At 40.5% G+C, this 23,965-nt stretch overlaps 1 protein-coding gene across 1 annotated transcript in view; it reads right to left on the bottom strand.

Moving 5' to 3' along the window:
* LOC306694966 (contactin-associated protein-like 4) overlaps nucleotides 1-15,484 on the bottom strand; it is a gene marked incomplete at its 5' end in the record, with an annotated part of 76,849 nt that extends 61,365 nt beyond the window's left edge. Inside the window, 2 exons of the mRNA XM_079158040.1 lie at nucleotides 3,821-3,931; nucleotides 15,400-15,484. Of these exons, the coding sequence (XP_079014166.1) occupies nucleotides 3,821-3,931; nucleotides 15,400-15,484 (196 nt within the window). The remainder of the gene's footprint in view (nucleotides 1-3,820; nucleotides 3,932-15,399) is intronic.
* Nucleotides 15,485-23,965: the final 8,481 nt, after the last annotated feature.

Consider the following 23,965-nt stretch of genomic DNA (forward strand, 5'->3'; position numbering starts at 1 on the left):
GCTTGTGCCTCCCAGGCCTCTAACCCAGAGCAGTCTGTTAGAGCAACCCTGCTGAGCTCTGTGTCAAAGCTCCCATCTCTGGCCTCTCCCCAACTTCTTGACATGCTAATTGTCTACTTTGCACATTGTTATGCACCTGGGAGTAGTAAGATTAAATGCCAGTGCAGGACTGTAGCTTCCTCCCGTTGCTGTTGGCCCCATTCAGTGTCCAGCCATAGTAGGGCGCAACACTGGAAGTGGAGGCATCACCGTAATGGGATTAAATGGCTGCCATATGTGAACATTCCTGTCAATGCCAGTCCCCGTATGGGTGATCAGCCAAGATGGGACTAACTGGCAGCAGCGAGTGCCAAGGAGGCATGTGGGAGTTTGGTGTCCTCTATATCCCAGCTGGCCATTTGGCTTCTGATAGAGAAGTTTTTTGAGTTTGTTATAACTACTTTGTGATGGACGAGACACTTCACTGGCTACTTTCTTCAGTTTTGGCCTCATTCAGCAGTGAGAGGCTTCTCCTGGCGAATACCAGGTGAACAAGGGTCACTGATGCTGACTCCAGAGAAATTTGCAATCTGAGAAAATCAGACGCAAAATAGGAGAATGCCATTTTCTCCAGAGAGCATAGATATTTTACACTTATTGTAGATATTTTCTGGTTCTCAAGATAATCTGAGATCTATATTGAAACTGCCCTGACTCAAATCATGCATTGCCAAGACACTATATACTTTAGGGATTGCGAAAAAAGTTTAGACCACGGCAACCCTCTATGTCATGGCTCCCCAAGCCACCTAAAATAGCCTAAAGCAGCTATGCAGATGCCTAACCATTTTTGTTATATCATATACATTTAATATTTAAAGCCAATTCTGACTCCGATTAAAAGCAAACAGGTGGTCTGCAGATCTACAAATAAATATTTGACCTAAAAGGCATATTATACATTCATTATCGCTTCCGGTTTTGCAAACTGGACATTAAAAGTTGGCCCCTGTTTTCCCCGCTCAACGACACCAGAAGAGCAAATCCCCTGACGGTGGTTGCCATCCCAGTGTACCACCTGCAGGAAAAGTGACAGCCAACCCCCGATTCACTCAAGTTTTTGAACGAGCTTTGTCTGCTTGGTGTTTCACCTCACTATAAAAGCGTTTTTTCGGTTGCCGTGTACGCAATTTTGTTAGCTGTATGCGCGCTTGTGCATGCATGGGGGCTACACAGTGCAAGCAATACAGGCATGTTCTATGCAGATACAGTCAACACTATACATTGTATACATTGTTTTTCAGGAAACACTGCATTGTATATCTTTAAAATAAACAATGAACATCATGACAACCAGCCGGTCTGACTCCACCGACTTGTCATTGTTTTCATATATACCAGAGATGTGGGAGCCACATCACACATATATTATGTTGGTAAACGTGGAACACCAAAGTGAATTTGCTGTTGGATAATGATAGATATTCGTCCTCTACAAACAGCCAAAACCTGTCCGTTGAGTCGTTGGTCAAGTAGTGTTCAGTCTGATTTTAGTTTTGTCGTTTGGTCTGTTTACCGTGTCAAATCTGTCCATCGCTTGCTCCGACGGTCACTATTATTCTGACTACTCGGCTCCTGAAAAACTACTGAGCTGGAAAGCATGTTGTGTTACTATGACACAGCAGTGGCTCAAGTTTTCAATATGGTGTTTTTAATATTTCTTGCTGTTTGATTCTGTTTTGATGCATTTGAAAATGTAATATAAAGCAAAGTTAATGTAAACGTCACTGATTTGTTTTAACTTGGTGAAATGTCATTAGAAATGCACAATAAATGAACACAGATATGAGAAAAGGTCTTTGTGAACCCGTGCTGCAGGCTGCTGGAACGGGTCCAATTGTATGATTGGCTTTATGTTCCAGCGGTGCCTACAGACCCAAGAAATGAGCACAACATTTTCACTGTCATATCAATTTCCTGCAATGTGTTGGAATGCGTTCACGGGAAAGAAACTGTGCAGCCTTCACAATTACATTTTGCTGATTTATCTTCAATTTGTCTTCAAGTTGATCCAATTTCTCTTACAGGAGGAGTAAAAGATGTTCTACTCTGGCACTTCGGTCGGCAAATGAGCACCGTAGAAATACAAAACGTTTCCTCCCAAAAGCTCCAAAGCCAGCCATGATTTACATTTAACTTCAGGCAACAAAACTACTTTGTTGGGTTTCGTAAAAGATTGTGTTATTGGTTACAATAAGCACACTACTTTTGGTTTCACATGTGATGCGAACACTACACTCCTGAGTGAAGGTCCTGTGTTAACTTTGATTAAATGACTAATTTAATATTTGTGATGCGTGAATAGAGGTAAAGACTCCCTCCTGCACTGAGGGAGAAATGCATCACTGTAGCCAGCAGAACAGAACTGTTCACATTTCAGTAGATGGACTTCGCCATTTCTACATCTGTTCCCAACATTTCACTAGCCTGAAGTTGCTTCTTGACAGTTGATGTCAACAACTGACTGAATAAGAGCTGCACAAGGCTAAACTTTTTATGAATAGCCAGCACCCTGAACCCCTCACTGTTCATGCTTAGGAACAACTGTGAATAGAAAAGGTCACAGCTGAAAAGGGTAGAGATGAAGGTTCTGTCGTGTGACTGATGTAATAAATAAAAGCAAAGCAGACATAAAGAGATAAAAAAGGAGACTGAAAACTCCAGAACATCCGTCTCTAAAGATGACAGTGTTTGAAGGTAATTTATCTGACTTATTTAGTATCTAACTGCCATGAAGCTATCAGCATATGAAGTTTTGTTTCTTGTGTTTATTTGCTAGTCTTTTAACTGCTGCCCGCTCATTCTCACTCTGTTTCTCTCAAGATTTCAGCTTGTGCACCCTCTCCCTATATCGCTGTTTTTTTACTAGTTGGAAAGCCAACACCAAAGTTACAACAAAGAGGTTTAGGAACGTTAAATCTTTTAAAAACATTAATAAACATCATGAAGTTAATCTGCACATTAACAACGTGGATAGGCAGGACACAGGTGAAGAGAATTCACCAACTGTTACGGGGCATGGTGGAGGACTCAAACGCAGACCAGACAGAGTAGCGCGAAGCAGGTGTTTTAATGCACAGTTAAATCCAAACAGGAAACTTACAGGACACAACAGGGAATCCACGGACAAGACAAGAGACGAGGGGGAAAATCCAGCATGAACGAGACGGGGCAGGCAGACGGGAAACCCGGGAACAGGACGAACAAACGGGCGGGTAGACATTAAACAAGGATCTGGCAAGGAGTGACTGAGGGGCAGGAGTTTAAGTAGAGGGATGAACAGGTGAGGGGAGTTGTGCTGATGAGGGGGAAGTGCTTGATTAATGATCAGAGGCAGGTGAAGGGAATTAGACCGAGGGAGTGACTGAGAGGTAGAGTGAGGAGGGTGTGGAGCTACACAAAGACACACAGAACACAGAGGCAAAGCCTAATCGTGACACCAACAATGACTTAACATCATCAATGTCCCGACCAATTTTATACCCTAAAAGTTTATGGTATGTAAAAGAATTGTATGTCAAAGAATTTTCCAGCTATATTAGATTCAGCGTGAGCAATGTATTCTGGGTAATAAAGTCCATGTCCTTTGTCTAAAGCTTTCTAGTGATGCTTTAAATATGAAAAAGTGACACAAAGTCCAGCAACAATTATGTATCATTGCCAATGAATGGATCGGTGCAGTGATTATTTATGACAATAAATCCATCTTGAAATGTGCCACCACTATGGGTGGTAAAATATTTGAGATTGACAATGAACATAGCAACGAATGATTCCTCACCTTCTCTCCTGTTGACCTTAGCAAAGACCGGCCCATGGCTGCTGGTTAGCTGGGAGGAGCTTCTGAATGATGACAGTGGCAGATTGGCTACCAATGGGCTGTCACATACCTCTGTTAACCAATCACAAAGCAGAAAAGACAGTTTAGAATCACAGATAGTTTCATTGAACCCGTGGATCGATACGTTACAGTAAGTTATTTCAAGATAACGATGGTGAAAAGCAGACTGAAGGAAGTTTTCTTCTAATGGAAAGGTTAAACTTGAGGCTCTCTTGAGTATCCTTAACAGATAATTGTAGGTTGGGACAGATAAGGGGGTCACACAAAGCAAGAACATGAATAAGACAACTTTGTTTCAGCGGTAGTCAGTGGAGACCTTTTCATGCCTCCGACACTTCGATGTTTAAAAATGTCAAGGGTAGGAATTGGAGTTCTAAGTTGAGTTAAGTCTGAATAAATGACCCATGAACAGTAAATATATGACGTGTGTACATGCTGATGCACAGACAAACAACGCCATGACAACAGTCTCAAAGAAGAAATATCAAAATGAAGGCTACAAGTCTGCCGATGTTAAATATCATAAAACAGAATCTCTGTACAGTATTGACTATGCTTTCGAGTGGTATAGTTAATATTCTGATTATCAATAGATATGTCTTTGTTGCTGTACTCTATTGCTATAAGAGCCACTTCTCAATGGAAAGCAGGAGGCCACCTTTCCTGTGGAAGATCTCTGTCATCCAGTATCTACCGCACTGAAATGTCCTTTAGAAAGAAACTACTTTGAGGACTGTTGTTCAGCATCTGACAAAAGCAGTAGTCATGAAACAGGAGCGTTGGCTTGTTTCGTCATGTATCCACGGGGCAGTTTCCTCAGAATACCTGATTATTAAGTAATTATCAAACGTTCACCGTTTCCACGATTACCGCGAAAGCGCAAGCTAGAATCTTCTTTTAATGGATTTTCTTTTCCACCACTGAGTAGAGAGCCAGTTCAAATTATTCACAACCCATTCAGAAGTGTCAGGTCCCGTCTCCCTCCTCTCACAACAAGGCTTCAGCTGAGATTACTTTGTCAACACTATTGTACTTCATTTCAAGCACAGAGGGAGTTTCACTGCCTGAGACTATAAACCACAGACTGTTGACAGCTTTGAATATCCACCCAAGTCTGCCCAGTGGAAGCCCTCTCCTCTCTGCAGACACTTCAGTCTGTGCATTTCCATCCAAGTTCATCATTTGCTGAATCTTCACACAGAAAAGTATCTGCAGCAATCTCATGTTTCCTTTATATATATATATATATATATATATATATATATATAACACCCTCCTCTGCTTACCCCAGATGTGTTTGTAATTGGCATTTATGTGCCAAACATGTGAAATTCAATTTCCTCAGTTGCCAGATGCAAAAAAGTGACATGTTTCCAAACACCTGAAGAAAACCCGTATAGATGTTGGTAGATCCCAACACCTTTCATAACTTCCATAACGCTGCGGTTTCTTTATCTCCATCAAGCCAGGCCTGAAGCTGACAGACGCAAGCTGTGGATTATAGAGGAGCTGCGACTGCAAAATACAATAGACTCTGTGTAGAGAGGTGAAATGAGAGCTGTAAAACCTCAGTAGGATAATGTGTCATGAGAGCATGACCTCGGCAAGAAGAGCTGGTTAGAAGAAGCAGAGGTGTCCGAACAGGTGAGGCTGATTTTCCTCTGAGGAGTAATGATATTTAAAAGGCGACTGTGAGAATAAGGTAAAGCACAAATACAGAAAGCTTAAAGAAAGATGAAGGTAAAAGGCTGCTGATCTGTCAGCCACTGACTTGGGCTTTGTCAGACACGGATACATAGATCTACAAAGCCTTTCTAAAACAGAGGAATGACGGAACCTTCAACACATTTTAGACATAAGGCTATAGACTGACAGCAGAAGGGGATTCAATTGCAACACAGACTGAACCTACAGTAGAAACCTAAAATGTCACAAAGATAAAAAAAAACATTTTCCAACACATATTTGATAAAGGAAAAGGGGACACAGTTTTATCTTGTCTTTTTTCTTTGCTTTTGAGATCTTCTTTTGTTTTGTTTTTGAAACCTGCAAAGCTACGTCTAGTAAATGCTCTCAAATGGCCTCAAGTTCGCCAGTAACTGGTTTGACTTGGCTTGTGGGAAATGGTATTTGTTAAAGACCACTAAATATAAAAATACTAAATAAATCACGACATAAATTAGTGTTATTTATAATCCCTCTTTGGACAAATGGATGGCATTTGCGACATTACAAATGTCATGATTTTCCAATAGGGTCTTATTTCTGGAACCATGCCCAGGAGTTCAAGTTTCACTTCAGTTTTCTGCTAGTTATGCTAGTTCAAACACTGGTCTATTGTCCAGTATATCTAATGGGCATCAACTCTTTAGAAAGGCAGCAATTTTATTACATTTGCTCCGTGGATCAGCACATCCCAGTCACCGTACTTCTTCTGTCTGTATGACGCAAGTCAAATGACAATACTGGGATGTGGGTGGTGTGCTTTGTGCTTGAGGCACAAGATTACAGGGGGGGGAGGAGAGAGGGAGAGAGGGAGAGAGGGAGAGAGGGAGAGAGGGAGAGAGGGAGAGAGAAACGCAGAGACAGAGATGCTGAATACTGATGAGTACCATCCATCACTTCAACAAACTAAAGGTAAGACAGCTCAGAGCAGTGTAAGTGTCCCAGACAGTCAGTGTCGACTCGTTGATCAGAGTGAGCAGGATGTAACAGCAATCATCAAGTGGAAAACAGCTGTGCTTGTTTGGTAACATACTTTCCACCTTTTAACAAGGAGGTGCCGGTTGACAAAGGTGTATCTGCATGACGTACTGTGTGACTGAAGAAACAATGCCGGGAACTAAAAAGGCACACAAGAGCATAAACCTCCGCCAACACAAAGCAACTCTTCTAACTTAGAGGCAACACTAAAATAAATACATTTCTCACAATAAAATCGTAACTCAAATTTACTACCTGAACCAGAAAACATACCCTTTAAAACTTGGAATCAGACTTCTGTTTATGCTGTCTACACAATAATGGACATAAATCAAGAGGAGCTTATTATTAGACCGTTTCTTTTTGTCTGGTTGTTTGAGTTCGTGACAGACAAACTAAAAATAGTCAAAACAGGAAAATCCACACACACGCAGACAGAAAGTATACATTCTGTCCAGTCAAACGTGTAAAAAAGGAGGGCGACAGACAGGATCAGAAAGAATAAGAGGATTGATAGATATATTAAAAGTCAAAATAGATGACATCCTTCTGACAATGCCTTTATAAGTAAATCAACTTTACTTAGTAACCCAGTTTGTGACTTTCTCTCCGAGTTGCGAGGTGTCACTTAAAAGTATTTTGTTGAATCATCCAGAATTGTGCAAGTCGGACTAATCGTGAGCCTGGTAAAGCGTACAGTTGGGGTGAGACTGATATGAATCCTGCAGACTGGAGCCTGACAGCTTAAATGAGAGGCTCCGCTGCCGGACTGACTGCTAACAACTAGAGAAATGGTTGTTCCTCATTTCCAGCCCTTCATCTGTCTGTTGGTGGCTAACACACCAGACAGGCCCGTAATTTGACTCATTCAACTCTCACCATCTTAGACCTCCCTTCACAATACATTTATAGTACACTTGTAGATAAACTGCTCACTGGAACATAATCAACTCCTTTTTCCCTGTAAAAAATGGTATGAAAACAATGCTGTTATTTCTTCTGCGCTAACTGCATTATGATGTGGCTCCATGGGAGGCAGACCCAATCAGCAGAATTAAATGATTAAAAGAAAGCTGCACTGCAACAAAGTAGCAATTAAAAAATGTATCAGGAGTCTTAAGGTTTAACACATTAGGAAACATATTGCTGAGACAAACACAAAATGTGTGCAAAACACATCAGTAATAAGAAGGATGATTAAAAAATCATTGACAATGAAATATGTCAGTCTTATGAAGATTTGGAAGAATTGCTACAAGTTACATCACTTCTACTAATGGACCCAGGGGGAGATGTGTGGAGAATGTGATGAGACTTTCATTAATGGATCATATTTGAATCTTAAAATAGGAACAAGGACATTTTTTCTCTTTTCCTTTTCTCATTAAGTCATTTTATTTACAAAAAAAAGACTGCAAATAATAATGCTTGTCTTTTGCCTCCAGCACTTAATACAATTGTTTTGAATAATCAAGCAAAGCTTTGCCTATTTTACTGAAAGAAACAAAAAGTTTGTGCATGCCTTAAACCTTAAGCTGCAAAGATTTTGAAAGATACGTCATTAAATTCAACAGAATGACACAGACGCACGGCTTGAGTTATAAAGATTATTTTATTATGGTTAGGGGACTTTTGTTATTGACTTTTGGTGGGAAACAGGAGATGGTCCGCAGTGTTTTTGTTGTTTTGATGTGTTTTTGACCCATCCATCTCCATTTGCTATAGAGTCTTATTAATCCGTACGGCAGCTAGAGGGGTTTGTCCCTTGAAAGTAAACCATTATTGGAGGCAATGGCTGAAACAACTGATGCTGCCATTTTTCTTGGGAGGACAGTCTCCTAATGAGCAAATACTTCTTAAACTTTAATTAAGCAGCTGCTTCAAATTTCATTTTGTATACAAATCAAAATAACTTTCTCCTGCTTCATCTTTAAACATGTGCAATGTATTGTCGTTACAACAGAGGACGTATTTTAGCAGCTGAATAAAAATATACAGCAAGAAGTAAAGTAAATTATAACTTCCACACAAAAACACGTTCATCCATTCAATATTCCTGGTAATGTTTACAGAATTATTCATTCAATGATAGGACTTCATGCCTAAATCCTCACCGGTGCAGCCAGCTGGTTTAAGAAGAGACATATTAAGTGAAATGGATATCGTCTAAGAACAATAGAATATGAAAACTAGTTTTTTTACATTGAAATACTTTATCTACATGCTCCTGACTTTTGCTGTATTTGCTGATCCCCAAGGCACCTTCACCAGATCTCAGACCTTAAATAGGCCCTCACTGATAAATGCTTGTTGTAAAAAAGATAATTCAAAGTTTATTTTACAACCTGGGTCATCTTTTAGAAGTTAAGACATCCTTCTGGTTGGGTCAAATTATGTCTGATGTAAAATGTTGAATGGGGTGACGACCTACAGAAATAAGATCCAGGAGTATTAACTTGATGGTGTCCGGTTTGAGGTGAGCAGAAGATTCATTCAGTCATCATATAACTTCTTCTACAAAGAGTGAGAGGTCAGAAAAGAATCAAGACATGAACAAGAGTCCTGATGGTTATAATTACTGTATTTCAAGAGGAACTTACACGGCCCGCTCCCACTGTGTCACTCCAACAAATATAAAGGCCGTCATTGAATCGGATGGAAGAAGGTCAAAGCAGCAGGTTAAGTAATTATGAACTGTATTTATAGTTAATCTGATGTCAATTTGCTGTTTAATGGATTGAGACAGGAATAGCAATGAGGGAGGATGCCGAGACATTCTTGTACAGGAAAAGCCCTTTAAGTAGCACAAGGCTTGCTATACTATATGTACATACATACATATATATATATACACACATACTGCACATACATAACAAGAATACTTGAAAAGTCCCGCTTATTACAACTTGGGTCATATAGTTTGTGGTTTAGAGCTTGATGTTTTTGAAGTATTTTAGAGGCATATGATGTCCAGGAAAATGTTCTGCAATGTCCTACTTTGCTTTGTTATTGGTTTACTCAATAAGTGGAACCTCATTATTGTAATATTACACACAATGTTTTCATCCTGACAGGCCATTTGACATTGAAAATACTTAAAATACTTTAGGAGCTGATACATTTCCTATGAATTTAGTCCTGCTCACAGATCATGATCAATGGAGCACTTAAATCTATTTCATTACATCAGAAGTCCCTTCAAAGAAAAGGTTACTGCATTGAAAACCCACGCTACAGTAATGTTATCCCGCTGGCAGGTAAGTAAGATCGTGATACAGAAGAACAGGATTGCATTGCTGAAACTTGTGTTGCTGGGCACAACAGAGCTGAGTCTCTGTGAAGGTGAGACGAGGGGAGTCAGGCGAATTAATCTGACATCGCACACACACACACACACACACACACACACACACACACACACACACACACACGGGGGAAAAAAAGAAAACCCACTGATGGGTGAAATGAGAGAAGGAGTTGGGAGTGTCACTGCATGGCTTTAAGACAGAGGGCAACTACAATGAATGTCCATGCAGGGCGCTGAACCAAACTCCTCCACTTCTTCTCTCTCTTTTTTGCGCACTCCTCATTCCTTCTTCTACAAACTCCAGCTCTGGTTTTTCCTTTTCCCTTTAATTTTCTGTCCCATCACACTCATAAAAAGATAGTGTCCTTTAAATTCCCTGCCTGTGTTTAATGTCAAATGTTTAGCTTTGGCTCAGCTTTTTCCACAGCTATCTCCCGTTTCTTTAATAATTAACTTAATATTCCCACAGCTCTTTAGGATATCATACTTTCAAACCAGTTGGATAACCCCGACAAAGCACAATAATCAGGGCAGGGTTTTCTTTGTTCTTGAAAAAGGGGATGGGGAGAAATACAGCAGGCCAAAGAACTTGAAATACAAATAACACAATTCTTTATGACTCTTTACGTGATACAGTCTACAATGTATACATTTAAGTACATATTATAATTATTGACTGGTTTAAAGCTGCTATAATTTATTTTTGGATTACATCATTATCATTATTAACTGTTTGCCATTACCCATATCAAATGTATAGGTGTTACGTCATTGTGTTTGTTGTAAACCCTGCTGTCCCCTAGTGGCCAGAACATTTGAAAATGAATGCAGGTTTAAAATCATACTTTAAGCAAAGTAAAAAAGATTTAAAAAAACGTTGTTGCTAAGCACTCATCACACCTGTCAATCAAAGATCATGTAGCTCTTCTTTGTCTTTCCTCCCAAAACATACTGATGTGGAAATCCATGCACACAGATGTAAGGGAACTTGAATCAAGAACGTTGTTCAACACCAGAGATGTATTCATTCATTCATTTTTTCATTATGTTTTAGAACATTTTTAAAGTAATGCTATGTGCATTATCTAAATCACATCAATATATCTTTTAGCATATTACCCTTTGGGGCCTCAGTGCTTCTGAACTACACTTTGTTTTGCAGTGGTGTAGATGTATTAAGTGCCTTTTACTCAGGTACAATTTTGAGGTGCTTGAACTTTAGATTATTTCAATTATATTACTTTATACTTCTACTCCACTACATTTCAGAGGGAAATATTGTACTTGTTACCATTTAATCTGACAAATATTGTTAATACTGTAGTAATGTTGTAGATTATGATTTTACACATATACAGTTATAAAAGGTGTCGCAATGCAAAAGAGATCATAATACATCCCACAATATAATATGAACTTATATAACTCTGGCAACACTGAATACTTCTTCCAGCACTGATTTTTTTAATCTAAAAACTAAAAGCAACATTCCATTTCCTGAGAGAGATGACTCACTCACCATCCTTGCTTTTAGTAAAATAAAGAGCATGTCACTCATCATTAACACAGTGTGTTTTTGCTAATAGCTGATGCCCACAGTTTCTACGCTCCTCCTGCTTCAAAGTGTGACAGTGAATAGTGACCTCAGCAGAATGTGGCTGATTCTTGGACCAATAACAAGTCATCTGAGATAATGACAGGGCCATTTGATGAATGGGTCTGTTTTTAGGGAGGCAGACATCCACTGGGGAGTCGGCCTTGGGCAAACACAAAATCCCTCAGGTCACAAAAGCAGATGGATGGACTGCAGTTCTCTGTCACTTTTATCGCTTAACTACTTGTCCCTGGATTAATAAATCTAGAGTCATGACTGAAAGCTCCAGGCTCACACCACCAGCCGCTACCGTGCACCTTTAAGTAACCTTGACTTAATCAGAACCTCTTCATGACTCCACCTTGACTAAACACATTTTCAAAAACGACGCTAGAAGAAAAGTAAGGGGCGATTTACTTTGCTCTTTCCTCATGGTGGTTCTCCAAGACTCCACCATCTCATGAAGCATAAAGGACAGATGGGTTTTGCAGAGAAAATGTGTCACACATTCACACCAAATTGATTTCATTCAGAGGTTTATGTTCTCTCAGTGCACACCACCAGCTCATTGAAAAGTAATAAATTCTGATGAGAAAGGGCTGTTCGCATATGAAACAGGGAGCCAGCCCCAAATTTAAATCAACTCCTCTCCCAGCATATTTTTTACCAAACTATTCTCTGTCTGGCTGTGGACTGGAGGAGATTTATTTTCAGCAGTCTAAGAAAATAACAGCAACTTATGTTTCCCGTCCTCAGCCTCAGTTAGTTAAATAATCAAACACACCTCTACGGTCTGAGCCATCTGAGAGATACACTCCTAAACACCCTGCTGCTTCCACAGCATAAATGACAGCATATACCATTGCACAAATGCCTAAAACATCTTGTGTTTTCCATATAAGTGACCTCCTGCAGTCATGCAAATAATAATTGTCTTTCTCACTAGCAAGGGCAGCAGAAGTGACATTATTATAGTGCCACAAATAACTTAGTAAGAGGTCAGAGCGAAAGGCTGCGCATGCAAAAGCATATGACATTTAGACTGGAGGCTGTGCAGCAGTCATCACTGTTTTGTTTTTTTTTAAACCGTGAACAAAATTTTTCCTTTAAACTTCAGAGTTCTAGTTGCCTAAACTTAAAAAAAGGAGCACTGTGAAGGATTTAGTGGCATCTAGTGGTCAGAATGTAACCAACTGAATAGCCCTCCAAGCCTACAGTGGCCTTCAGGAAACAAAACAATTTGAAAAGGCCCTATAGAGCCAGTGTTTGGTTTGTCTGTTCTGGGCTTCTGTAGAAATAAGACGGCGCAACACGACGCAACCCATGAAGAGGACCCACTCCCAATGTAGACATGAAAGCCTCATCCTAATCAAACAAAAACACAACAATTCAGGTGATAATACACGACTGAAACCACAAAAGTGAATATTATATTATGTCTGCCAATGGATACCCTTAAACGCTACGCACTACTCCTTTAACCAAACCTTAACCAGGAGCGGCGGATCATAAGAAACACTCATGTGTGTTTCGGACCTCTTGCTTATATGAACAGCCGTGTGTTGTGTTGTGTTGTACCTCTAGACTTGGTTTAGGTTTACAGCGAAGGCTGCAGTAAGGCAAGTCATTGTCATGGTATTTTGTGGGGTGGTTAAACAGCATCTAAAAATACTCTCCATAAATTACAAGCTCTCTCTCAAGATCTCTTTACATTTTTCACAGTTACTCATGTAAAGTTTCGTGTATATGTTTGCCGTTATCCCCGTTTGCCCCCTTTCCCTATGACAAGAGGCTTCAACGTGTTCAACAACTAACACTTTTTTTTTTTGCCTTCACTTTTGCCTAGTTTGTAGGACACGTTATTCAACAACGCTAGATATCAATAGTATCTATAGCCATTTTGAATAGCCACACCCATAGAAAGAGAAGTGAGACCAATTTTTTTTTAAATATGGGAATAACGCTGCACATTCAAAAACATTTGGAGGCCATTCATATAGTGTTATTTGTACACATAGAGCTTGATAGCTGAAACACACTGGGGAAAAAAGAGCTGAGGAGAAGTTGCCTTCACTCTCACCTCTACACAGCAAGTGTTAGAGAGTAATGGACATGCACTATGTTAACGGGAAAAGAGAGAGAGAGAGAGAGAGAGTGAGAGTATCGCTGAAGATGATGAATGTGACAATGACAGAAACCTCCTGTCCTTCATGTACAAAGCAGGATGAATGATATGATAGTTCTTTACTGAGCTGAAACCCGTTCATTGCTTAGGAGGCATAATCTGGACAGAAGACAGGTTGTTAAGTGGATGATAAAGACTCTGACGAATGCGGTTACAATGTGCTGCAAAATATATGAAGCACAATGGAGCGATATACAGTCAATTTCAGTTTTTTTTTATTCGTCTCTCTATTGTCGCGTCTGAGCCTATAAGACAATGTACCCATTTCATCTGGATTTGGGTCACTTTTATTCCATAATAACAATACCACTTTCTTCCCCGTTATAGCTGTTGTCTACTCAAACAATCAATACAGTTGAGAAACCACAATGCCTATTAATGCATACATTCCTCTTTTCTACCCTCCACATCCAGCACCACCAATCTCTGTGTGAAAAGGCTCAGTGATATTTTGTGTCAGTCTGCCTACAGGGATGTCGCCTTAAGAGATGGCCTTATTTACAGCGTATTTCCAAGAGAGTACAACCTTACAGTAGGGAGGAAGGTCACCAGATTGTAGCGGGCTACTACTTTCAGAATGCAGCGACTGGAACTATTCATTAAAACCTCAGAGAGGAAATTAACAGCATGTACTCAGGGACGCAGGGAAAAAGAGATCCATCTATTTCTCACACTTGTTGCAGGGTAAATTCTCTCATTCCTTTAAATCTGGTTTCTCAAGCAAACATTAAAGAAGCAACTTTTTCAGTGACTTCACTTCTGAAATCATCTCTTTGCCAAACAACACACTTTTTAGGATCTTTTCTGAAACCTGTTCTGAGTAAAACTGGAGCCGAAGAAGTGGCAGCAGCATCCTGTGCAGCTCCCTCACATCTCCACAGTTTCTCCTTTCTCTCATGAGGAAACATCAAATGTTGGAGAAAAGCTAAAATAAGAACACAAACTTGTGGGATTCGCTGTTTCTTCAAACGTGACGGTCGTAGATCCCCTGAGGATGTGAGCTCCCTTTCAACAAGACCCGAGGTGGTCGGATCAGACCCAGCAAACTGTTTAATTCGCCAAATTCACAGAATAAACAGCTTCTTCCCAAACTGGAGAAAGGGGTCGCAGCACAGATCAGGATCGATTTCCCTATTTAATGCTGCATGTGTTTATTTAGAAAAGTAAAAGGTAAGACCGCTTACAAAAAAAAAAACATTAGTCCTTTAAACATAAATGTAACTGTTTGATAAAGCAAAAGTATACTTAACTGGCAGCAATGTGATTTGCTGCTTTGTTAACTGAAGATCTTTGGGTGTTTTGGACTGCTAGTCAGACACATTTTTTGAAGGCGTCATCTTGGACTTTGGGAAACGGACATTTTATAGATTAGGCCAAATCTATTGATTATTGGAGAGAACAATCAGCAGATCAATCAATAATGAAAATAATCCCTAATCGCAGCCGAATAGTTATCAGAGTTTGGATTATCTTGATTAACCAATATATGCAGACATATTTCAATTATTGTAATTCATTCTGGCTTCATGAAAAGTAGTCCTTATCATGTTTGACCAATTTTCGAGACAAAAGAAGAAGAAAAACACTTTAATCTTCTTAATGCACTTGTTTTGTCATAAAGTTTAAAGTCTCATCAAGCAGCCAAATACATTATATCGCCTCATTGTCGAGTGCTGTCTAAATGGTCCCTTTTAACAAAACAACGCACTCAACAGCAGGAAGACGCTCACCTTCTCCACCTGTCCCACAGGAGCCGAGCAGCAGCGAGGCGACCAGCGCAGTAATCCCAGCGAGTCTTTTACTCCCCAAAGGCATGTTGAAGCGACAGGATGCGGCAGAGTATTATCCCACTAGTCGGAGGGGAGACCGTCTGTCCGTCCGCCTCCTCCGCTTCTCTCCTCTGCTCTCTTTCAGCTCCGCTGCAGTAGACCTGCTGCCACAATGTGGAGGGGCCGGCCGGTACCCAGTGTGTGTGTGTGTGTGTAGGGGGGGGGGGGGGCTCTCACATCGGAGGGAAAGAAGGAGCAAAGAAAAGAGGAGGGAGGGCTTTTTTTTTTTTTTTTTTTTCACTGTTGCAGGTCCCAGTCCAGCACACCGCCTCCAATACTGACACCATGAAGAAACTCCGAGTTCGCAGGACTGGTTTCACTGAAGTACAGAGAGAGCATGTGGCTATAGTTGCCGTTTAACTCTGAATGTAGTTGTGGCTCATCTCAACCATCTAAAAGCAATACAAATCTCACATTTCTTTGCATGAGACAAGGGAAACCTATTATGAGATCATGGGTCCCTGGGCACAGACATGTAAAAGCCTCCCTCCTCCTGAACAGAAGCAAGACATCCAGACAGTGCTGGTTTAGAGTCTAATTGTAGTCGTTTTACATCCCTGTTTTGCAGGTGAAGCCCAGCCCTTGGGCCCTTTGTTAATCCATCTATGGATAAACTGAAAATGTTTTTATCTAGCTTTTCAAACTAACACGTTACTTTTCAAACATGAATTTTAAATAAGCACAGAAGCACAAAAGGCTGTATTAAAAAAATAGACTATAGCCTATATCCCTGACAGAGGTCAGTAGTGCCAGTACCCTGCATTTCCTCCAATGAAAGGTCATGTTCACAAATGTCAAGGGATGTTGTTAAGCTGCTCTTTTAAAAAAAATAAAAAAATAACAATTCCTCTATATTATCTGCCTTTTCATAAAATGCAGGGGTAAAAAGGGAGACAAGAAGGCTGATTTAAGGACACAGAGTGAAGGCTGGATTTGACACAGAGACCTCACAGCGGCAATGCACCTCCAGCCAAAGAAAGACACCTTTTGACAACGAAAGAAAGTGTCACCTCTGAGCTCCTCTATACACTCATACCAAAGTCTGATTTGAATTTGGATGTTTGGCAGAAAGTACCAAAACATTTATTATGCATGTTCTTTTTCAACACTTGAATTTCAAAATAAGATGCCCATCAATCAATCAATCAACATGAATCCTCCGGGACCACACATAGGCCTGCACAAGACACCGCAAACGTCAAATGAACACCCACAAATGTGAGTCATCCACAAATACCTCCGGGCTGACCTTCTAACCAGGAAAAAACAGCAGTGGGGCTTCTGTTTTTCCCAGTGAAGGTCAGTGGGAGCGGCAGCAGCTTAGCCTTGCTAGTGTTCACCCACACAACCTTTGATCCTTGCTCACAACGGTACACCGTTTCCTATCAAGGTCATGTGTTGCAGGCTGCCAGCAGTCTCTCTTTGACGAGGGTCTTATTATAGGTACAATACAAAATAAATGGATATTTCACCTCAAGGGCAAAATCTTCAGTCAGACAATAGTGGAAACCAGGTTGGGGTTGTAGGTTCTGACGACAAGTGACAATGAAACTCAAATTATCCTCGAGCCTGTTACACTGACAAACAATGACCAGATGTGCTCATTTACAGCGGTAACACACTGGTGTATATTTAATATCTGCAACAGCGATGCTGTAACTTCAACTGGCTTCGTCATAGGCCAAGAGGCTGGAGGAGTTCAAATCAGCACTGAATACTGAGCGTTCATATAGCTTAAGTGCACTTAAAAACACAACTACTCTGTATTAATAGCTGCTTAGCTGTAATTAATCTTTGCTGAAGAGATCTGCTCGTTGCACAGCTACACTGTAAAAAGTGGGGGACAAAATCTACAGTCCTCATAAGGATTGGCCTGGTGGTGGAGGAAGGAAACATGGAGGCATGCATAATCTTCACCTGGTGTATGATGTGTTGCACCTCACATTCCATAAGGCGCAGTGAGCCCTCATGGCTTTAGCCACAAGCCACCTTCACCCACGGGCCTTTCCAAACCGACCTAGAGTTGGTCACGGTGCACCACCACGAAGGAAATGCAACCAGCCCAAGGTGTTACTCACACGCACCGAAGGCCTAGTGGTCAAATCACAATGTAAGCGCCGAGAGGCCCCACATTCCAGTCGAGGCAGGGGGCCCTCGTGGTCAGTTTATGCTTTAAAAACAGCAAGGGGTCTGGGGGCCCTCACATTGTAAGCACTGAGGGGCCTGGGGTGTGTTATAAGCACTGGGGCCGTGGCATTCAAGTTTTGCGGGGCCTTCTGGCAGTCCGATGTCCTGGGGCACTTGCCCCTCTGGCCTGGTCCATAATCCAGCTATGACTCCTGGGGAGCTTCGATCATGGATGTGGCAGCAAATTACTGATCAATTAACCTCTCAAAAGTACGAAGTATCAAGGCAAAATGATGCCTCACTTCACCAATGCAAAACAAATCACGTGACCTTTCATATAAAACCTTGTTACGTCACACTCGTATCAGAGAGGGATTGCACTAGTTTTGAATACAGGATGTTTTAGTCAGTCGGCTGTTTAAAAGGTATCAGTTGTATCGAACAAACCAATGGAAGCAGAAGCACTTGTATTTTAGCTGTCTCATCGTGGTCTCAGATTGAATCCATCCACACAAGTGTAATACCAAGAGCTTGGCCAGCAGTTGTTGCCATTTTTGATTGTCACAAATGCTTCAACAACAGTTGACAATTTTCAAAACTTCATAGTGATTCAGTGCTTCAGAAAGCTAAACGACTAAATGCTGTTGTCTAGGCAAACAGGAAGAGTTCAAGGATTTATTGACAAAATGAAAACACAAAAACATACTGGTATGGGTAGCTAGCCCAAACAGCGAGCCCAAACAGCAGTAACTGATAATCCACAGGGGAACAGGAACAGTGCAGGCAGCCACAGAGGAAAGCAAGGCACTACAGAACATTGACGATCTGACCGGGAATGAGTGGAAATGAGCTTGTTGTATACAGCAGGGCTGATGAGGGAAAAGTGGAAACAGGTGAGCAGGTGGAAGTGAGAGTCAAGTGATTGGGACAGGTGGGAGAGTGTGGGGCCATCCAGTGGATAGATGAAGAATTGCAATACAGGGGCCAGAAGTGGCTGGTGAGAGGGACAGAGGAGCAACAACAACTGAGACAGACATTGTGACAATTGAAGCTAATGTGATGAAGTAGCTGTCTGAATTGGCCAAATCGAATGAGTGTCTTTCAAAGTTACACAGTTTATTGATTATTTGTGTTTTTTCATCCTTGTGGGATCGGTGCTGTTAGTTGCATTGCTGGGAGAAAACACCAAAAGTAAACATTTACCAGGAAAAAGACAATGACTTGACTAGCATCTCTTTTTATGCATTTGTGCACACAATTGGTTCATTTTGACCATTGTTTTGTCAGTATTGTTTCAAGGAATACTCAAAAGATCTCAAAAATCTCAATAATTCATTCAAGGTTTTCAACTTTTTTGATTTAATGTAGGCAATCAAAACTACTTTGTCAAGGTTCTGGAAAGTTAGAGGTTCACTAAAGGACACCAACGATGACTGTTGGTAGGAGGTGAGTTGCAAACTGCAGCTTCGGTGTTAAAACCCAAGAACCGAAACCAAGACACTCCAAACCTCCCCCGTTAAAGGCTTTTAGGCGGTACAACATCATCCCATGCTTCTAAGAGAGGACAGTCATTATTCGCAAGTCGACAGGAGGTCGCTTGTCAGAAAAACCTAAACTTTGGTTGTTTTATTGAAAACATTTGAAATTCAACTTGTTATTTTCTCATGTGTACGGTCTCATTGTAACACGGTGTGTTAAACACAAAAGGACTTACAGTGAATGATAGCTACTATTCAGAACGAGACAACTCACTACACCACCTTTAAAATGGCGTTATGTGTTTCTGAAATGTGGGGGAGTTTACATTTTGTGGGAATCCATCACAACCTCACCTCACCTACAAAATAAGCATACGGTGGAGAAAGTATAGAGATATACATATGATTTGCATATGCATGGGCATACAGGTGCAAAGACGCTTATTTTGGCATAAATTCACTCTGCATGGCTCCAATTTCCTGCTCTACTGTACCCCACAAATGAGCACTAACAAGACCTTAGTGGTGAGCCAGAAAGAGCAGCACAGCGCCGGTTCATTTCCCCACTGATGCAGTGTACTGCCAACAATGATGAAGCTGCTGCATGATCATATTCAACAAAGCATGCACAGTTAGGAAAGATAGCTAGCAGCAGAAATGAGAGTAGGCACCTGTTCATATGCAGCAAAGGAGGTACTGTGAAGAGGATGTGTGTTTCCTTCCACCTGTATTTTTTGTTTTTACCTATAAAAACTGGTGAATGGAACCCATAGGCTGTATGATGGAAACGCTGAAGATGTAAATACATGGAATTTTACTCCGGTTTTCACTTTGGTCTCAACGTACATACACAAGTTTACAAATAAACAAGAAAAATATAACATAAATCCAAAAGTATATATATATATATAAATAAATATGAACCTATACAACAACAATGACAGTGGAATGGAGGTAGTAGTGCAGTATGTCTGATTAATTGTTCATTAGAGTGACGGCCAGTGGAAAGAAGCTGTTCCTGTGTCTGGTGGTTTTGGCGTACAGTGCTAGTGTCCAGGGTGTGATGGGTCTGCAGTGATCTTTCCTGCCAGTTTCCTGACTCTGGAGGTGTACAAGTCCAGGATGGAGTGCAGTGTTGGGGAGCTCCTCCTGAAGTCCACTGTCATCTCCACAGTTTTGAGCTTGTTCAGCTCCAGGTTGTTCTGACCACACTAGAGAATCAGCTGTTCAACCTCCTGTCTGTACGCAGACTCATCACCGTCCCTGATGAGGCCGATGACCGTTGTGTCGTCTGCGAACTTTGGGAGTTTAACAGACGGGTCCTCTGAGGTGCAGTCGTTGGTGTAGAGGGAGAAGAGCAGTGGGGAGAGCACACATCCCTGGGGGGCACCAGTGCTGATGAGGCATTATCTAATGCCAAGTTTTGGCGAGTTTAATAGAAATTGATAGAGGCTAATATAAATGAGTAAAATAAACACCTAAATCTTCATTTGGGATGTTTTCTTTGTCTAGTTTGACAGAAGACATGTTATGGAAGCAAAAAAGCCCCAAATCAAAAAATTGACCATTGCATGAAAAAGCAAGGTTTTGGCCTGGGGTACCCTTAAGTACCCTTAAGTAAATAATTCAGACAAATCAAGTAGAGTTCAATATAGTTTGGGTTTACTGCAAAATCAAACAGAGTACATCATAGTTTTGAGCTCCTTACTGCTTCTTCCTCTAAATGTGACGATATTCTCTCTTCACCATTGTTTCTCTTCTGGGTAATTCTGCCACTTGCTGTAACTAATAACTTCAGTATTGAGAACACGTTTTCTATTCAGACCACCATTATTTCAGTATGTCTATGGTGACAAAAAAAACTAAAAACTTTATTGACATTAAAATATGCTTGTCATGACCATCAAACACATTCAGGGGAATTGGTATTTCCCACATCTTCTGCTTCATTAATGAGACGAAAACATCAGATCTGTGTGGAGTGATGTGGAGACTGTAACGTTCATCAAATTACTAACAAAAACACTGATTTTTAAAGGCAATGCAAAGCTTAAAATCACCTTTGCACCTAAATGAATAATGACTTTGCTCTGTCAAACTCTACTTAACTGAAAGAACAGAAAGAGCATTTACTTTTCTTGTGTGCACACAATTGAGCACACACTAATAAAATAAGGCAACTGGAGTCCCAAAGTTAAACTATTTATACTTTTCTCATTATGCATACATGATTGTCGACCGGTCCCTCACACTCACTTAGTTACCAATCATCAGAGCTGCGCTGTCTAACATCATCTTAGTGATACATGATTGTTGGAACACAAAACAATCAATGAAACAACCAATTATAGAACCATAGAACAGTCTCGTCTTCTCATTAAGGCACCCTTTTACAACACCGCTGAAGGGGGATGAGAAGAAGTTGTTCTTTCACAAATGTAACCTTATATTTGAGAGCTTGATTGCACAATTATTGATCATCTCAAGAGGCTTGATTATTGTAAAGTTGGATATCTTAAAGAGTGTCTCATGAATCTAAAATGATTCTGTTTCCTTTAAGCAATAAAACGACAGAAAAAAAAAGAAAAAATCAAAGGTTTCTTTATTTCTCTGTTTATGTGTCGGTCCATCTTATCCGTCCTTTCTTACCAGCTTTGAGCCCTCAAGGACTTTGCTTCCCCTCTCCCTACAAAACGCTTCTGAAAATACAAAGAGAAACTCCATTTCTCAATAAAACATTGTGTCATAGATGGGAACATAGTTCCACCATCACAGCCCTCTCCTCCTGTGAAAAGCGAAATTGGAAATTGGATTGATGCAATTTGCCCCCTTGATTATTTGTTGTTATATCTCAAAGATCTGATGATATTGCCTCACAATCACACAGAATGTGAAACCGTTCTGCTGCGGAGGTGTGAGAAAAGTAATTTCTCACACATTTTGAAAATGCGCCGCCTCATCTCAGCCTGCTGACTTGTTTGCTCTCAGAGACGTCTTTAAAAATATTACCATGAAAATATCCCCCGTTCTACTCCGAATATGATTATTGCTACTTCTGGGCTTTATCAAAATGAATATGTTCCACATTCATTGGATTTCAAATGCACTTTTTATTGGACTTTAAAAGGAAACTGCAAAAACACCACAATTAAAAGGAATGGAAACTAGTATAGTTACAAGAAGTTAAGCAGTGATTTGAAGAACAAAAAAAATGAAGTCCAGTTTTAAAACCATCCACTGTATACTTGACTGGTTCCCTTCTCTGTGGGCCGAGCGCAGAGCTTAGTCCCGGCGACAGCGGAAAGCAGGTTGCAGCTTGATCTGAAGGTGCAGAGACATTAAGTAGTGCTGGATTCATATCAGGTCTCTCAAATTAACTCATTTCTCTGCTGCAGATTGGAGTTTTAGTTTCTCAGAGGCAGAGCTGCTCCGCAGGGAGAGTCAATGAGCAAAAGCAAGAAGTGAAGGCTTCCTGGCTTATTAATAAGCACCAGTGAAAAATGCAAGAAGGAAGAGAGGTAGCAGCTGATTTTATAAAACCTATTGCTGCTGCTGACTAAAAAGAAGTACCTTCTTTTACGAGTAAAGTCATTGTTGAATGTTAAATGGATTCCTGTCTTTAACTGGGTGATGTCTGTTGCCCAGTCATTGTGTAGAAGGAGTTAATGAAGGAAGCTGAATCAAGAGGCTGATAATGTATTGACTTGTATTATAGAAACTCTTTCTGCCTCTGCAAAGAGGTCAGAGGTCAGGGAGGCTACACAAAAGTAATCTAGTCCTGGAACTGGCATTCAGGGTTTTTTTTCACAGTTTACAATAAATAAAACTTTTCCTCCAAGTGCTCTATGCACAAACAACAATGAAATCATGAAAGAGAGTAGATGAAAATAATGCAATAAGCAAAAGTAAACATTAAATGGCAATCCAGAAGAGACAAGAGTTCTCATATAAGACAATGTTTTAAAGAGAGATCAAAAGAAGTTGGGAATCTTTATCTGAAGACAAATTTATTCTTAACCCTTTATTATGACTGTCTGCATTAAGAGTTGTTTGGCCACTTGACCACTTGACCTGACCAGTCCAATATCCATTCTCTTTTGTACTTGTTGTGCCCCCACCAACTCCTGAGGAAGGCATCTGGCTTATTACCTACTAAATTCTCCACTATGTTCAATAGCTAGTTGCTAAATGTGTGCCATGATGGAAAGTTAGCGCACAGTGGGTTTTTAGAACGACACTACTAGAGTGGTGAGCGTGAACCAAAACAATAAATTTGCTGGCAATAAAACCACAAAAATGAGCTGAAAGATGCTAAAATGCTCAATAAAGCCGAAGGGAACTGCAAAAGTGTGTGTGATAATTACTTGTGGGATCAACACTGAGTAACCCTTTTCACATAATACATAGCCATTTGATTCATTGTTGAAAAAATAATACTGATCAGTGCAGCTTTAAGATAAAACTATGTATTCCTATTTGTTATCCCCAACTTAATTCACTTTACATTGTAGGTTTCTTGACAGAGTTAAAATATAATCTTCCTCTCCAAATCTATCTAGGGGACAGGATTAAGTTGCTGTGTCAGATAGCATCGACTGTTGGTATTCATTCCTTTCTATCTGCGGTTAGCCCTCGTTAGCAAATAGTGCAAATGAGTCTCAGTGGATTGGGTGAAAGTAATTGCCTCATTTATCCCGACATCCGCTTCTGTTTGATATTGAAACCTTTGTGCGCATTGATATGTAAACAGGTGCATGCTTGCATACTTAGGCTCACAAACATGCACAAAAATATAAGTCTTCCATCAACACAATAGTTCTTTGTAATTGTTTGTCTAGCATTATTCCAGTCAAAGCTAGCAT

Source organism: Pholis gunnellus, assembly GCF_910591455.1.
Source record: "Pholis gunnellus genome assembly, chromosome: 4".
Taxonomy (NCBI): Eukaryota; Metazoa; Chordata; class Actinopteri; order Perciformes; family Pholidae; genus Pholis; species Pholis gunnellus.